This window comes from Pinus tabuliformis, chromosome 1_2, assembly GCF_031772625.1.
Source record: "Pinus tabuliformis cultivar Carrire ecotype Pingquan chromosome 1_2, CPIR1, whole genome shotgun sequence".
In the NCBI taxonomy this organism is placed as follows: Eukaryota; Viridiplantae; Streptophyta; class Pinopsida; order Pinales; family Pinaceae; genus Pinus; species Pinus tabuliformis.
The window spans coordinates 1,320,140,837-1,320,158,719 of NC_142298.1; the positions used below are offsets into that span (position 1 = coordinate 1,320,140,837).

The window sequence follows — 17,883 nt, forward strand, 5'->3', positions numbered from 1 at the left end:
ATAGATACAACAGATTCAATATCGAGCTCGCAGAAGGCAAGAAAAAGCATGCATTCAAGGATCACTGCAGTAAGGACCACACCTCAACAGTCAAGGGTAAGTCTCCTACAACAAGGTATGTATGATTAAGTGTTTACATTTGAATTTTGAGTATCATCTCTGACATATGTTTTTGCAGGACAACGTAAGTATATACAGGTTCTCGGTTATATCTCTATGTCTCTATATGTCACAGTTAGCTTTGATACCACATTTCAGATGTCCTATTCTTGATACTACACATATGATGCTACACCAAATCTGCTAAATCTATATGATGTTGTAAGTTCATGTTACTTGTCTTGTCATAGTTGATAGAATGGTCTTTGTTGTTGTACTTAGAACTTGGTTTATCACAAGTCTAGGGTCTGTCATAAGTTTCTATTGTATACATCTTTAGGTTAGTTTTGGATATAGTCTTGCATAGAGTCCAAGGCTATATCAAGAGTGGGAGTCTTTGTCTACTGCTGCAACAAGTCAACAACAAAAGTGACAAGAACATTTCAGGTACGAATTGTAATTTTAATTTGTGTTTATTAATTGTTATGCACTTACATGTGTTTTGTAGGCAGAGGTAAGTTGAAGGGTATTTTGTTTTTCCTTTTGAGATTGGGTTTCGTTGGGCAAATTTGAATGTAGGTAGAAGAAGATTCAAGGACAACATCAAGAAGCATTCAAGAGCTGAAGTATCAAATCAAAGGAAGCATTGCAACGGGACATTCTTTAAAGACATGACAACTATCCGTATATTCTGAAGAAGTGTCAAGGCCAAGAGTCATCATTGTAAAGTTGTAAAAGAGTCATCTGTAAAAGTGTCATCATTGGAAGAGTTATTATTTTAAAAGAATCAATTTGCCAAGAGTCGAAAAAGCATTGTTGGGAGGTATAGGAGTCTCTGTTGGGATGATGTCATGGTTGGGTTGCAGGTCATAATGTGATTGGGTGTTCTGTCAAAATCATTGTAAATCATATTGTATTGTGGATCATTGTCCCTGGTACGAGAATCCACACTCTTGCCTCATTTCAGTCATTATAGGGTGGCAGGGAGGTGCTAGGCAGGTGCATGAAGTCGCGTACAGGTTGGAGCCTGTGAACACTTCAGGGTGGTAGGTTGGTCTAGGGTGTTGGGGCATCCATTCAGTTGATTACTAAAGAAACCAGGGCATTGGGGCATCCTTCCAATGGGAGCGGGACAAGAATGCTTTTCTAGAATTCTAGGAAATTGTTGCCTTCATTTTAGTTGGGGTTGAAGATTAAAGTATTTATTAGAAAAGCGTTCGATGGTTTTTGTCTCGGAGGGGGTTTTCCACGTAAAATTTTTGTGCCTCCTGTGTTCTTTTATTTACTGTTATTACTGCATAAACATGAATAATAATTGAAGATTAACTAATGCTTTGAAAAGATTTAAAAGTGATAATTGCTAAGGAATATTGATTCCCCCCCCCAGTATTTTCCAACAGGATCAACATCTTTGTTTTATGATGCATCAATTTTCTTCTAGTTGGTGATCATTGGAGTAGCCATAGGCCTACAATCCTGCATCCTGAATCTCTTCACAATTTCTATAGCATATCTCCCTTGTCCAAGGAAGATCTCCCCCTTATGTTGCCAAATTTCCAACCCCAGGAAATAATGCATCTGTCCCAAATCCTTCATGTCGAATTCTATCACTAGATTCTTCTTGCAATCCTCGATGAGCCTGGATGATCCTGTTAGGAAGAGATCATCCACATATAATACTAGTATTAGAGGCTCATTTTTTACAACTAGATAGTAGAGATTTGGATCTGCGTCACTCTTGACGAACCCCATCTTCTGCAAGTAGCCATTAATTCGACCATACCACGTTCTAGGTGCCTGTTTGAGCCCATATAAGGCTTTCTTCAATCTGCATACACGAGACTTCTTCTCATGTGTCTCAAAGCCTTCCGACTGTTCAATGTATACTTGCTCTTCTATTACTTCGTTCAAGAATGCCGTTTTGACATCCATCTGATGAATATCCCATCCCATCTGTGCTGCAAGAGATATCACGGTTCTAATAGATGTATACCTGGCTACTGGGGTGAAGGTCTCTTCGTAGTCAATTTCTTCCTTCTGAGCATACCCCTTAGCCACAAACCTGGCTTTGTATTTTTCCACACTGCCGTTTGCAGCATATTTAATCTTGTAGATCCATCTCGAACCTACCACCGATTTCTTGAGGCCTAGGTACTACTTCTCAGACATCATTCACCATTATAGAGTTGTATTCCTCTACCATTGCATCCATCCAAACTTGATGTTGAGCAGCCTCTTGAAAACTGGAAGGCTCCCCATCCTGAGCTACTAAGGCCTGATATTTGTCTGGTTGTTTTTGCTCCCTTTTATTGTTTCTCAGTGTGCTGATGAAATCTTCTGCATCCCACAAAATCTGCCGAAGTTCTCGGCTCGTTCTTCCTCAGGTAATAGGTGCATCTGTTATCTCCTCCTCTTCCTGTGATTCTTCCTATTCTAAGGGAGAATTCTTGGCTTCCGCTGGTTGAAGTTGTTTGACCAACGACTCATCTTTTGACTGCTCCTCAGAAGGCATTTCTCAAGATTTTATGAAGGCCCTATCTTCCATGAACTTCACATCTCGTCAGACTACTACCTTCCTACTCCTTGGAAGATAAATTCTATATGCCTTAGCGTTCTCGCTATATCCCACTAGATATCCTTTCTCTGCAGTTTGATCTAACTTCTTCCTTTTCTCCTCGGGTATATGGCAATATGCTAAACTCCCAAATATCCTGAAATGGCTGACTTCAGGTGTCTTCCTAGTGAAGACTTTCTCTGGAGTAATCTTGCCCAATGCCCTATGAGGAGTTCTATTTTGGACATAGATTGTCGTGTTGCATGCTTCTGCCCACAGGAATTTTGGCATATCCTGATCATACATCATGGCCCTAGCTGCTTCCATGATAGTCATGTTCTTCCTTTCTGCTACTCTATTATGCTCCAGATTGTAAGGAGCTGTCCACTCTCTTATGATGCCCTCCCTAGCACAAAAATCAGTGAAGCACTGAAGTCCTTATCGACATATTCTCCACCATTATTTGAGCACAAAATTTTATTTTCTTCCTTGTTAGATTCTCCACCTGAGCCTTGAACTCTTTGAATCGACAAAAAACCTCATCCTTGGTTTTCAGAAAATAAATCCAAGTTTGCCTGGAGTGGTCATCAATGAAGGTGATGAAGTATTTGGCACCACTAAGAGCTTTAATGGACATTGGTCCGCAGATATCTGAGTGTATCAATTGTAGTACACTCTTGGCCCTGTTTTTACTTCTATGAAATGCTGCTTTGGCATACTTGCCCAGAGCACATCCTCTGTATACATCACCTCGTTCTGTACTAAGATCTGGAACTCCTGTTACAGTTTTCCTGAGAATTCTCAGAGCCCCATGGTGCAAATGTTCTGTTCTTCTGTGCCATAGTTCATTCAAATCCTTGTCTCCATCACTGCCTATCAGTGCCATTGGTGATTCTAGTTGGAACTTGTACAACCTGTTACTTCTGATTTTGATCTGCACATTCTTTTTCCAACTCAGGTGTTTGATGTATACTTTCTCCTTAATGAAAAAAACGTCATAGCCCTTGCTTTGAAATTGGTGATATAGAAAGTAAGTTCATCCCCAGTCCTGGCACATGCAACACATTGGTAGCATGGAACCGCTCTCCTGTTTCTGTTTGAAAAACTATGGTACCCTTCCCTACTGGAGTACACTTTGCCTTATTCCCAATGGCGATCTAAAAATTCATGCTTTCCTCTTGATAATCTGATAAACATTCCCGGATCCCTGTCATATTTCAGGAGGCTCCACTGTCTATATACCATACCTTTGATGATGCAGAGCTTGTCACACAAGCAACTCCTTCTTCCAATCTGGAAGCCAGCATAGAGAAATCGAGATCACTATCTCTTGTGCCATTGTCTGAAAATCTGCACGGGTCTCCTGACGTAGATGCCTTTGCATCATGATCTTGACCCATAATTGATTTTCCCTTCCTGTCTCTGATTCCTTGCTCTGATACCATGTCAAAAATCTATTATTGCAACAACTGATTTGTTTTTCCTACTTATTCTTCAATAAGTTAGTTACGAAATCCCTTCAGTAAATATTAAAATAAATTCTACTGCATACATCTCACCATTAAACACATGCACAATAATCAAACACATCAACACAATTATTTTTGGTTAATTGTCCCTGGAAAAGACCAATGTGGGAAAACCAGTGCAGTAGAGTAGAATTTTATTAATGAACTTTTCTTGAGTACAATTAGGGTGCCAAACTAGCTCACCCAACAGAGATAAATTTTCCGACACCTCCCCTAGGCTCAGCGTTAGTCCAGCTAGCCTCTCGCATCTCCTAGACCATTTGTGTCAGCACTCTGCTTCACTGCATCAACACTTGGCCTCTCTGCTTCACCCACGCAGGCCCTCCAGTGACTGCACAATCCTGCTGCCTCTGCGTCTTCTTGAGTGGCTCTGCGTCTGCCTCTCTGATCTTTGCGCTAATCCTCTGGTACTGTATCTGCCTCTGTTACGTACTCGCTACCTCTCGCTGCAATCTAGTCTTGTAGTTCGAATTTCTCAGCAAGCCCTGCTCTAGAAATCAAAGTGACTGGTCTCCCTTAGTGTATTTCCAATTGATCCTCAAGCCTTCTCTTATACTTTTTCTGTTGATGAATCAACGGCCGAGATTAAGTCCCTAATCAACTGCTAAGATTAAAACAGACTTGATCTTCCTCTCTTAGAAGCTTCTCATCCTTATCTTTATTAATACCCATTAATATTTTTATTTTCCTAATTTTAGACTTAGGAACTCATTAAAAATATTAATTATTTTAATAACTCTTCATCCGAATGGAATTTTCCAAAACGATTTCTGGGTCTTGGAGATCTCATGTGATTTAGCCTCTCCACCAATTTTCATGGCTAGAGCACATCTGATGCTACCCCAAATCAACAATTTATACAATTTAGAGTGGGTGCAAGTAGACACGTCCATTGGGGTAGAGCCGACTTGTCATGTAGTGTGACATCGCACCTAGAGGGGTTTTTGACCCAAAATTAAAATTTCTTTTCGTTTTTCTTTTACAATATGTCCAAATATGACTTTGACACAAAAAAAACCTAGAAGCATGAAGAACATGTTTGTCTAGAGAATAATAATATATATTTTTTTCTTTTCTTTTTCGTTTTGCATAAAATACATAGTGGTACAAATTATGAGGACCGAAACTAGTTACATTCTCCAACACTTTCAACACTCCCTCTTATCGAGGAAAGTACTTCTGGAAGAAACTCCTCGACCTGGATTTGTCTCCAATCCCAACACACCATTTGTTGTTGTAACTACTCTCTTTTAACTGGAAGACTTCTTTGCTCCTTGTTGTGGAATTTGCACTCAAAACTTGTTTCTCCCAAGCATGCTCCTAGGAGTCTTAACATGCTCCTAAGTATCCATCAATGTTAGCTCATACTAATTAGTTCTAACGGATCTGGAAGAGGCCCCCACCTTGATGGATTCTTCCCCAGTCCTAATAGAGCAACCAAAGACTTGTCTAGAGTTTCTTTCCTTGGCCTTGGATTCTAGGATTATCCCTTGCCCCTACATGCCCCTCTCAAGATCATGTAGCTAAACCAATGTTGCACGAAGCGGGGATGCGAAAGCGTTGTTTTCCAAAAATTTAGGAAGCGAAGTGTCTCAGAAGCGTCTAATATATATATATATATATATATATTTTTTTTTTTTTTTTTTGCATTTATATAAAAAACATCCAAAATACCAAATTAGTTGTAGAAGACATGAAAACATGCATATTTTTACCTAAATCAAGATAGATATGGCATCCATTGTACATCAATGATTAATTATTCCAACATCAATCATCTACAATCTAGATTCCTCTTCTCTTGTCTAGCCTTTGCCTCTACTTCAATTCTATAGGGATTTTAATTAACATTGCCTAATTTTGATCAAACAGCTTAATCCAGGCCTTATAATATGGTAGAGAAAGCTTAACATGCATGATCAATGATTTTGACTTGAGTGAAAGGTACATAATTGCTAAGGCCATCACAAAGGAGTTCAACAATCAATAACACCAACATTGGAGTACATGTAGGGCTTGTTGCTCTTGATTAAATGCCAATCACATGCCCTCATACATGATATAATCCAATGAAACACCACAATCCCATTGATCTTGAAAACTATTAAGTCTGCTGAATTTTGAATGGGATATGAAATTCTATTTTCTCCATATGAAGTCTGATGAGGTTGGAACCACTCTCAAACATCCTGAGTCATTTCATGGTAATGTTAAAAATTTAAGTAAAACGATGGAAATGAAAGATAAAGGAGAATGTCACTTTTGCTTTAAGAATTTAACATTACCATTAGGGAGCATCTAGGAAGCGTTTAGGGAGCATCAAGGGGCACCTTGGGAGTATTCAGAGAGTGTAGTTCCTCACAGAACAGTTTGAAATTTCCAAAAACAAAAAAACAAAAATGCCCTGCGGAACTGTCCACCTTCTCTCAGATCCGCTCGTGATCCGCTGTGGATACACGCCCAAACCTCCATAGACACGCGCCCGATCCTTTTCGGATCTGCGGATTAGGAAATAGGAACCGCGGATCGGGCAATAGGAGCCGTGGATCGGGTCCCCATGAATCCAATTTTGCAGGAATCGCCAAAAGAAGGAGGAACTGTGGATCCAATTTTTTGATCCGCTGTTCTGCCGAAGGATCAGTGGCGGTTTTGTACAAGACGCAGATCTGCAATTGGATCTTTGGGGGGGGGATGGTCCTTGAAACACTGGGCCAGACTCCTCATTGGGATGCAGAGGGCTCTGATAGTGAGCCAATGCCACTGTCACCGTCCTTGCCATCGACTATTCTTGACATCATCGACCTCTAGCCCTTGACTTATTCAATTAGTCTTCTACATCACTGAGGTCATTGATCTAGTTATATACATGTTTATGAGGCTGTCCTATTAATGTCTCCTTATTTACTTCATTTTATCCTAGATTTAGCTTTGGCATTTTTTAGGAGTTGAGTTTGGGGTCTCACATTATTCTCATACTGGATGCATCCTCTAGTCCCATTGACCTACTTTTGTGGTCATTTGTTGCACATTAATAAAATTTTATCTCATCTTATTTCTTGCTTTTCAAAAGGGGGTTATCATGTTGATTTTTTCCTGGTAATTTTTTTGTGTGTTAGCCAGTGGATGCTTTAATTGCAGGGTTTTAAATAATAAATAGTTCTTCAAGCTATTATATCTGTCAAAATGATGAAAGAACTTGGTTCAACAGGCAATACAGGTGAAGTTGGTCAAACTGAGCAGTTAGCAGGTTTGGATACGGGGAAAAGGTCATACACATTATTACAAGGTCATGCAGGACCTGTTTATGCTGCAAATTTCAGCCCAGAAGGGGATTTCATTTTATCTGCATCAGAAGATTGTACAGGTATACATTCTAGGAGCGGTTTATTCTTGCTACTGTCATATTTGGAATGATCTTCTATTGAATTGCAGTTTAGTTAAAAGAAACAGTGCGTGATTTGAGCTGATTTGTATCATGCAGTCCGATTATGGAGTTCGAAGATGAATGCAAATCTTGTTTGCTACAAAGGGCACAATTATCCTGTGTGGGATGTTCAGGTATCTGTTACATTGAAGTAACCAATGGTGAAATTCCCTAGTAGATAAGTCAAAGATATACATGTTTGCTTACTTTGTATTTCCTGTCGTTATGTTGTCAAATGAATTGACTTATTTATGATACCAAAAAGGATACCGGTTCCATTAATAATAATGATTGATGGTATAACTTTACAGTTTTAAAAAACAAGAAGCGAGACTAGAACGTTTTTTCATCCAAGTCTCTCACATTATTTCTTAGATGTTGTCATCGTTGAGCTGAATCAGATGACACACTGTCCAAGGATAATGGTTGGTCCAATTCCAAATATCTTTAAAATGATCATGTGATGTTTCAACATAATGTTGTACCCATGATGATGAACATGCAAATGAGAGCTAAAGGCATTATTTAATTATTGGTTCATATTATCTAATGAAGCAGCTCCAAAACGGCTTAATATTGCTGAAGCCACACTGCATGAAACAGATTAACACCAATTCCAGCCATAGAATTATAATATCATGGAGCACTTATATCAATCTAGATATCATGAAATTCTATCTTCCTTGTTTAAGGCCATTGTTGAATCGTTGCCTTGGTTTGTGCTCGATAACCCTTGCTTGACTATTTAACTATTTATCTAATTAATTCTCAAATTTCTGATAATTCACTTTTGTTATTCTTCAGATGAAGTAAGATGAAGATTAGTATAACTTTCAAATCTTTTAATTAATCACCCGACTTTCAGTACATGTTGACAATGTATATAATTGGCATAGAACATTGTCAATAATTCGGATGAAATTCAAACTCTTACAACTGGATTGGAGGAGTCCCTAGTTCTACTATGGATTCAGACTCATGCTGTTTTTTCATGGTTGTGACTTTGGTGGATGCAGTTTAGCCCTGTGGGACACTATTTTGTCAGTTCTTCACATGATCGAACAGCTAGAGTTTGGTCAATGGAGAGAATTCAACCTTTACGGATCATGGCAGGACATCTATCTGATGTTGATGTAAGTTTAAACTCTGATGTTTCTTAGATGTATTTGTCCTTATCAGTTGATTATTTTTTTAACCTTTCTTAATCTTTCCTTTTGTTTTGGCTTCATTTGTAACTTGCAATCTTGCATAGAAATAAATTGTTTATGATAGTTTTTCAGTACTAATAAAACTGAGAGAGGATCTGGATATGGAAAAACATTGGCACTCTTGAAATCTCTAACCAAAAAAAAACCGTTGTCTTGGAGCTGAAAGTGTACCTCCTCCCACCTGTTATTGCTTAGGTTTCACCTCTTCTCACCTGTTATCGCTCAGGTTGCACCCTTGGAATAAAAATTCCCAAGAGAGTCTCAGAATATCTATCACTGACTTGCCTGCTCTTATTTCAGAGTTACTGGATGCAAACTCCATGGGCATACTCATAAGGTTGTATTGTGGAATGAACTCTTGAAATTAGTGAACACGTTTTCAAAATCTACAGTGGATTTAATAAAATAAGCTTGAAAGTATGTTGTTTGGATGGTGCCAAGTCTAATGGGGATTCAAATTTCAGACGAAGATTAACATGGTAATTTAGACATCAATGCTTATGAATCAAAAGGCTCTAAGCTGAACAATGAAAACAATGAAGTTCGCAAACATCAAAATGACTCTTTAAACCAGAAAACCCTCACTTCTGTTAGATTGTGCAAGCAAATAGAACAGCATTTTCATCTATAAAATCTATAAAATCACAGCTTATCTGTTGATTAATCTTATCAAATATGATAATATCATGTTTAAAACTTTAAATTATGTAAATACATCCTTATCAGTGAAAGCGAATGTTCCATGGTTTAAAAATTTGCTTGGTGTGCCATAAAATCTCAAATGATGGATCTGCCAACTAGGAGGCAAAGTGAACCCTCATAAATCATTTTTGATAAGATTAATTGATGGATAATCTGTGGTTTTATAATTTTATGGATGGAAATGTCAATGTTTTTTTCCAATATTTTTTTTTTTCTGTTATAGGGTTTTTTTATTTATTTTGGTTATTGTATTTGTTGAGTTTCGTAGAGTCTTGAACTGAGTTTTGTGAAGCTGCCAAGTTTTACCCATTCCTTTGATATTGAACAATGCAATCAAAAATTTAATTACAAAGGTGTTATTATGAATACAATTCATATAAAAATAATAAATATAAATATAATAATAATAAATAATAATTAATTAACTAATGGTTAGTTAGTTAGTAATGGAGAGGTATGTCTTCCAGACATGACCATTCATGAAAGGGCACCTGCCTAGGGTATATAAGCAAGCCCTCATTCTCATTTGTAATCATCTCATATCTTACATCAATTCAATATATAGTTACACGTCTTACAATGGACATTTATGCCTCTGAAGTATTTTAAAGATTTCGGTTGCGTATATGACTTTTGGTCATTATATTGGTATTAGAGCCACGTTCGCTGATCACCAAGCCTTTGGCCATCAACCTCCCGTAATTGAAGAGTTTTTCTCAGAGTTTGGAGATTCTCCATATTTCCATTTAGGCCTTTGGCCCAAAAAAATAAAATAAAAAAAGATAAAAAATAAAAATAAATAAGGCCTTTGGCCATTGACATTTCAATTATTCTAGTAAAAAAAAATAGTCCGATGTAAATTTTGAAGGAGAACATTCATATATATAAAAAGGTTCTAAATTATTGATAAAAAGTGCATGATAAAGTCAAAAGGGAATCTTTCCAAATATCTTTAAAACTATACGTAAGAGAAGGAAGAGTAGATGAGATTATCTTGATTCTTCGTTAAGTAGTTTACAAACTTGTGGTTTATGATTTAATACTTGTAGCTAGGGAAAATTCAATGTTATTAGTGCCTCCAGCTAGGTGCAAGGATACATCTGCACAATGTGGAGAGTCCTAGAACTCCGAATGCTAAGGAAAGCCCTATGAACAAATAGTTGGGAACAAGTCAAAGACTCAAATTACACAACTCAGATATTACCCTAAATACCTGATTTGACTTGACTCCTGATGACCACCAATGTGTGCCATCTTTGGAAAAGCAAGGAATCATTAGGTGGGACAGGAATGACCTTTACTTTGAAAGGTAAGAAAGTTACAAATGTCAAAGGTGCATCGGTATTTATGTTTATAACTTGTCTAAATGCTGAAATTTTGGTACATAACACACATTGACCTCATCCCTGTGTCCTAACGCTACAAGGTTGGACAGGACTATCAATGTCTTGTTTGAGATAAGGATCAAACAATTTGTTTTTAAAATCATATGGTTGAGGTTCAAGCTGAAGTTGTTGTAACTGTGGTGTTTAGCATGTCTTTTCTAGAGTAGCTTTGGGTTTTCTAGTCATCGTATAGCATATCTGGAGCCATACTACATGTAATTCTGAGCGCATTATAGAACGGAACGTGTGGCATTTCAGGCTATGTATCTTCAATGATGATGGCTAAGAAGGAGGATGTTACCTTGAGGATGTGTATTGAATACCAAGACCTTAACAAGAGGACGAATAAACAACCAATATCCCATCTCCAGAACAGATGAGCTAATGGACGAGTTGAGGGGAGACAAATACTTTTTGAAGATAGATCTTTGTTTAGGCTACCACCAGATTCAAGTTTGGGAGCAAGACATCCTGAACACTGCCTTCAGGTGGCAATGTTGCAGCACAAGCTAGCAAGCCTTGTAAAGAGGCCAAAACTAGAGGGCACAACAATACTCTAGGACAAAGGCCCACTGTCCAGTGTCACCACAGCCTAAGTCCCTTTCTCTTCTCAAATTTTCATAGATGGGAGGAGTACTAGTATCCCTCACTTGTGGTTGATGTGTCTAGGATAGGTTTGAAGTGAGGCAAGGTGGCTCATTCAATGGAAAGGTTCAATCAAAGTGCGATCTTTGGGAGAAGCTACGATGACTTTCCAAGGAAAACACATTGAAAGGAAGACTATACGAGACCAAGGGTTGAGATCTTTGACGAGATAAGAGTTCATCCAAGTTCCAGGTCGAGAAGAGAAAGGGTTGTGAATGATATACTTCAACAAGTACTAAAGCATAAACCTTCAAAGAATCCCCAAGTTTCTAGGGTTCCCACTTGGTGTGATGGCTATCGCATCAATTATATAGAGATTCCACCGTCAGAATTCGTTCAAAACTTGTGGATGCCTAGAAGAGAGACTATAAATGAGTTTTGTGTAGAAAAAATTCAAAACACTCTCCTATTGAAATTCGCAACAAGCCCTAGAGGGGCATCTTGACAAAGAAAAAGAGGTAAAAGGAGGTGAGAGAAAGATGATTCATTGAGTTGAGTGATCACCAAGGATTTAGGACCAGTGCTTAGCAATTGGGGGATAGGTGTCAAAGATAACCTTGAGAAGGCAACTCGCTCTTCAAGGAGACCTAGAAAGAATTTCGCTACCCTTAGTGAAGAAGTAACAAAACGACTTCTAGATATTTACACTTCATTGAAAATCATTAATGGATTTTCAAGGATGCATATGCAATGATTCCCTTAGGAACATTCATTCATTCATTATCTGAGTAACACATGCAAAATTTCCCACTAGTTTCAATGCTTAAACAATTTTTCATTAATTAGGGCACATTAAAAACCATGAGATAAAATTCCATGCATTAGACTTTAATCAAAATCAGAAATATAGCATTAAATAGCACTTACAAGACAATGAAGAACATATCCATCCATTAACACTGCAAAAATAAGCTCCAAGAGGGATATCGAAGTTAACTAAACATCAAAATTCATCCAATCATCCAAAATCACTCCACAAATTGCAAGTCTGAATACTTTTCTCTAGGCCAAAAATCCAATTGTTAATGATGGTTTGAAAATAGAGTGGGTCTCTCTTATTTATACAAGACTATCAATTCGAATTTCTAATAAAGAAGCCCCTAAAATGTAAAAATGAGGTAACAAACCCTTGGTTACAAGCCAAACAAGATAGCTTAAACATTAATCATTATTTAATCTCTCCCTTTAGCCCATGTCGTCCACGTGAGGTGCCCTCTAAAGTTAGTGTTGAGGCCTCTTGTGCTCAAAGTGTGGGAGAGGGCCAAAACATTGGCGGTAAAGAGGGTGATACCCTCCACATCCCGCAAAACATCTCCAAATCCCAAATTGGGATCTTTGGGCTCTAAATGGGTCTCATGGGTCTCTAAATGGCTCAAGATCAAGTTGATGCTCCATCAATGAGGGCTAGAAGATGACACATGCCCTCCCATGTCCCTCAGGAAAGACAAAACCTCCTTTGGGCCCTGGATCAGCTGCCAAGTGTTGGGTGCATTGTGTAGTCGACTAGGCAACGTGGTCAGAGTGCATCATCATCTTTGTATAACTGGGGCACAAAAAAGCAATGTGGTGGCGCTGAAGAAGCCCGTGGTGTGGTAATCAATGCTCTGCATGGCTGGAGGCCCATGGCTCTCAACAATCACCCTATAAGTGCCATTATGACCCTCTAAAGGGCTTGGGTCCCGTATAGGGAGGTCAAGTCCAAGATGGAAACCCTCTTGCAATCGTGTATAAGATCCAATGCACCACCTCTCCTTCCAGTGCAATAATCCATTACTGCAATTAAGTAAATAAGTTTGCTAATATAGGGTACAAGTGGACACTTCATAGTGGCATGCCCTTCCAAATGGGCTTTAAACATGTACTCGTGTTTCCTTCCTTGACAAGAGAGGTTAATGAAGGACCCTTTTAGGTGGTTTCAACCTCTAAGGGAATGGCATGTCCATGGTACATCCATCAAATGGCAAGTGTCATGTGAAATAGTGATGCAATAGAGTGGGGGGAAAAGGGGAGGCTCCAAGCTACATGCCATGGTACAAGGGTAGCTATGATGGAGGCCCACACTCTGGGTGTATGAGTGTGGGAGGGAGCAATCGTGGTACATGAGTTACCTTGACCTTTGTTTTTCCATCCTTCTTCATATGCCTTTTTCCTTCTATTGATTTTTCTTTATTTTATTGCTTGGGGCTCCAGGGGATGATGCTGAAATTTGATGACTAAAAAAAAAGTTTCCAACAATCCCAACCTGGTTTTAATTTCACCTTATCACTCCCATTCAGTTAAATGCCCTTTCCCATAAACATACATTCAACATATAGAATTCTGGAAATGAAATTTTCAGATTAAAACACATGGGACTGTCAACACATGTTGAAAATAAATATGGACATAACCAGACCAACAACACACATAAAAATACATAGATTTTTGGTTAACATAGACCCAGGCAAAACCCCTTCAATCTTCTCCGGGGAGAACCTGTTAGAGGGTTCTTCAAATTTATTTATCTTTCAAGTTTAATAAAAATACATTTGAGACAAAACAAAACAACAAAATACAACTTATATCTTTAGCCCAAAACTCCTTGAAAATTGTGCCCACTTTGCCTCGATTTTCATGCCCACTTGAAGCTGAAAATATGTACTGTAAGATATGACTGTACCGATTGTCCCGTACAGACTATACAGATTTTCGTACCGCTGTACGGACTGTACGATTTTTTTTTCAAAAAATAATAAATTATTTTTTTTCAAAAACTTCTCTCAAACGACGTGCAACTCATAGAATTCAATTTTGTTCGTATTGTACCTTCCGCCGTCTTCTAAACCTTGATTTCCACACCCAACTTTGCTTAGAAATCACTCCTTCAGCGTACTGCAACAAATTTCTCTTTCAGAACTTTTCTCCAGCTCTCAGCCTCCTTTTTCCATTCTGCTCATGAAGAATGAATGCAGTCTCTCTTTTCTTTTCCCCCTTTTGTTTCCCTAAATGACTTTTGGGCAACCCTAAGATCTAATGGCTTAGATTCATTTAGATCAAGGGATGAGAATAAATGTGCATTTAATTCTCATTTTCTCTTTTTTAACTCACCCATTAAATAAAGTCCTCACATTGTACTTTATGTTTAAAGTCACTTTTCACTTTATAATTTAACATTGACTTTACCACTTATAAAGTCACTTTCACTTTATAAAGTCACACTTAGGAAAATAATTATTTTGGACACTTTTCCCTAGGTAGAGACTAACCTATGGGAAACCACTTGTCCAAGGTACATTAAAATCAACAGTCTTTCTTACCGAGGAAAGTGTTTCTCATCGCACTCATTTTGTCCCCGAAATGGACATGCTTGCCTCTTGGCAAGGACTTTGTGAGAACATAGGCCACTTGCTCATCTACTGATATATACTTTGGCTTCACTGCCCCCTTCTGAACATAGTCCCTGATGAAATGATATCTGATGTCAATGTGTTTTGACTTTTCATGAAACACTGGATTCTCCCTGAGTTTAATGCAACTCTGATTATCATAGTGAATAACCGTCGGTCTCAACTCCTGATCAAATAGGCCATACAACAACTTGCGAAGCAAAATTGCCTCACAACTAGCTTGGCTAGTAGCCATATACTTAGCCTCAGAAGAGCTCAAAGCAACTGACTTTTTCTTTCGACTGAACCACAACACAACTGTCAAACCCAATCCGAAGCAACAACCTGAAGTGCTTTCCCTGTCAGAAGCACAACCTGCCTAATCTGAATTTATGTAACTTTCCAACCTCACTCCATCTCCTTGCCTATAGTCCAAACCATAATCAACATTCCCTTGCATGTAGCAAAGAATGTGCTTTGCAGCTACCCAGTGCACCTTCTTGGGCTCAACTGTGAATTGGCTAAGTGTGTTCACTGCAAAGCATTTGACCAGATACATCAAGGACCCAATAAGTTGCCTATACAATGTGGGATACACCAAACTAGAATCTGAAGCATGAAGCTTCTTCTAGTTGGTGATCATAGGTGTAGACATGGGTCTACAGTTTGCCATGTGAAATCTGCTCAACACATCCACAACATACTGCCCCTGCCCCAGAAAGATATGCCTCTCCTCTTGCCACACCTCAAGCCCCAAAGAGTAATGCATCAACCCAATGTCCTTCATCTCGAACTCCATGGCAAGATCCTCCTTGTAACCACTAATCAAACTCTTTGCCTAAGTAATGAACATGTCATCAACATACAACACAAGAATGAGCGAATCATCCCCTACAACAATGTAGTATAGATTCGGATCTGCATCACTCTTCGTGAAACCCATCTGTTGCATGTAAGTATCAATCCCCAAATACCAAGCTCTCGGAGCTTGCTTAACTCTGTAGAGTGCTTGCCTGAACTGACATACATGGGTCTCCCACCCAAGTACTTCAAAGCCTTGCGGCTACTTAACATACACCTCCTCCTCTATACCGCTATTCAAAAATGCGGTCTTGACATCCATCTGTGGATCTGTCAACCCATTTCTGCAGCAATAGAAATAAGGGACCAGATAGAAGTGTATCGAGATACGGGAGCGAAGGTCTCATCATAGTCAACTCCCTCTATCTGTGGGAATCATCTAGCCACAAACATCGCCTTGAACTTCTTAACACTGCTATCTGCAACATGCTTGATCTTGTAGAGCCACTTGGAAGTCACAACTGACTTGCCCTCAGGCCTAGGCACCACTTGCCAGACATTGTTCTTAATGATAGAGGCCTGATCCTCCACCATAGCCTCTCTCCATACCTCCTGGCTGGCAGCCTCCTCATAGCTAGTAGGCTCAGAGTCAACAATGCTGGTAGCCTTAGCTACATAACTACAAAACTGCTCAGGTGGCACACTCTCCCTGTTCACCCTCTTCGGAGGACCAACGGACTCCGCTTCCTTCGAGGTGTCTTGAAGCCACTTGGGCCTCCTCTTCCTCTTCCCCCCCAGTCTGGTGAACCTGAAGGTCTGCCAACTGACCTTGGTGTGCCTGTACCAGTACCTGCCCTCGAAGAACCTGTACTGGCACCTGTGCCCATGTCAGCTGAAGTGCCATGTGAACTTTGTACCAGTGGACTCCCTAAAGAAGTGCTTGGCAAACTCGCCACTGGTGCCCCAGATGTCATTGACACTGAAGTACCTCATGTACCAGTCAATCCAAAACCATGAGGTCCTTCTCCCTGTACTTGACCTCCCTGCTGAGGAGAAGTCTGCGACTCTCTCTCATCATACTCCCGTGATCTCCGATAGGCCCTCTCTTCCTCGAACTTCACATCCCTCCTAATCATCACTCTCCGTTTAGAAGGAATGAAGATCCGATAGGCCTTCGAAGTCTCGCTGTAACCCATAAAGATACCCTTCTCTGCCATGGGTTCCAGCTTCATCCTCTGCTCCTTGGGGATATAAGAATATGTGAGACATCTAAAGATACGAAGATGTGCCACATGAGGCTTCTCTCTAGTGAAAGCCTTTTCCGGAGTCATATTTATTATTCCCCAATATTTTGTGAAGACTCCTGTTCTGAAGATAAACAACAATATTACAGGTCTCAACTCACAAAAACAGAGGCAACCCCTGATCATGAGTCATCGCTCTAGCAACCCCAACAATAACTATATTCTTCCTTTTAGACACCCCATTCTGCTAGGGGTTATATGGAACCGTGAACTCTCTCCTAATGCCCTCCTATGCACAGAAGTCAGAAAACCCATCATTGGTGTACTCACCACCATTGTTTGACCTCAAGACCTGAATCTTCCTACTTGTCTGCTTTTCCACAAGAGCTTTGAACTCTTTAAAGCAACTGAAGACCTCACCCTTGGTCTTCAGGAAATATATCCATGTCCTCCTAGAGTAGTCATCAATGAATATAACATAATACTCATAACCACCCAAAGACACATGAGATATACAACCACTAACATTAGTATGAATCAAGTCTAGTATACCTATAGATTTGCTGTCGCTTGCTGGGAATGGTAACTTGGTGTACTTGCCCAAAGCACACCCTTTGCAGACTTCATAATGATCGACACTGAAATCAGGAACTCTAGTAGTGATCTCCCTCAGTACTCTCAAAGCTCGATGATGCATATGCGCCATCCTCTAGTGCCATAACTCGCACAAATATCTACTGCTGGTGGTACTAGTGTGAGTGCTACTAGATGTGCTACTCAACAATGCTCATGCCGACTGAAAATTGAACGTGTATAGTTTCCTAGTCCGGTCTTCAATCACTTTGGCCAAAGTGATGGAAGCTCCCCTGGGATGCATCAATACCTGCCCTCCTAAGAAAGTGATGTCAAACCCCTTCTCCTCCATAG

At 39.4% G+C, this 17,883-nt stretch overlaps 1 protein-coding gene across 2 annotated transcripts in view; it reads left to right on the forward strand.

Annotated features, from left to right (window-relative positions):
* The window catches only part of LOC149211084 (transcription initiation factor TFIID subunit 5-like), a 339,491-nt gene that overhangs the window by 241,138 nt on the left and 80,470 nt on the right, over positions 1-17,883 (forward strand). For both annotated transcript variants that reach the window (XM_089396907.1, XM_089396906.1), the window contains 3 exons: positions 7,391-7,546; positions 7,664-7,740; positions 8,623-8,739. In XM_089396907.1, coding sequence (XP_089253033.1) covers positions 7,391-7,546; positions 7,664-7,740; positions 8,623-8,739 — 350 coding nt within the window. The remainder of the gene's footprint in view (positions 1-7,390; positions 7,547-7,663; positions 7,741-8,622; positions 8,740-17,883) is intronic.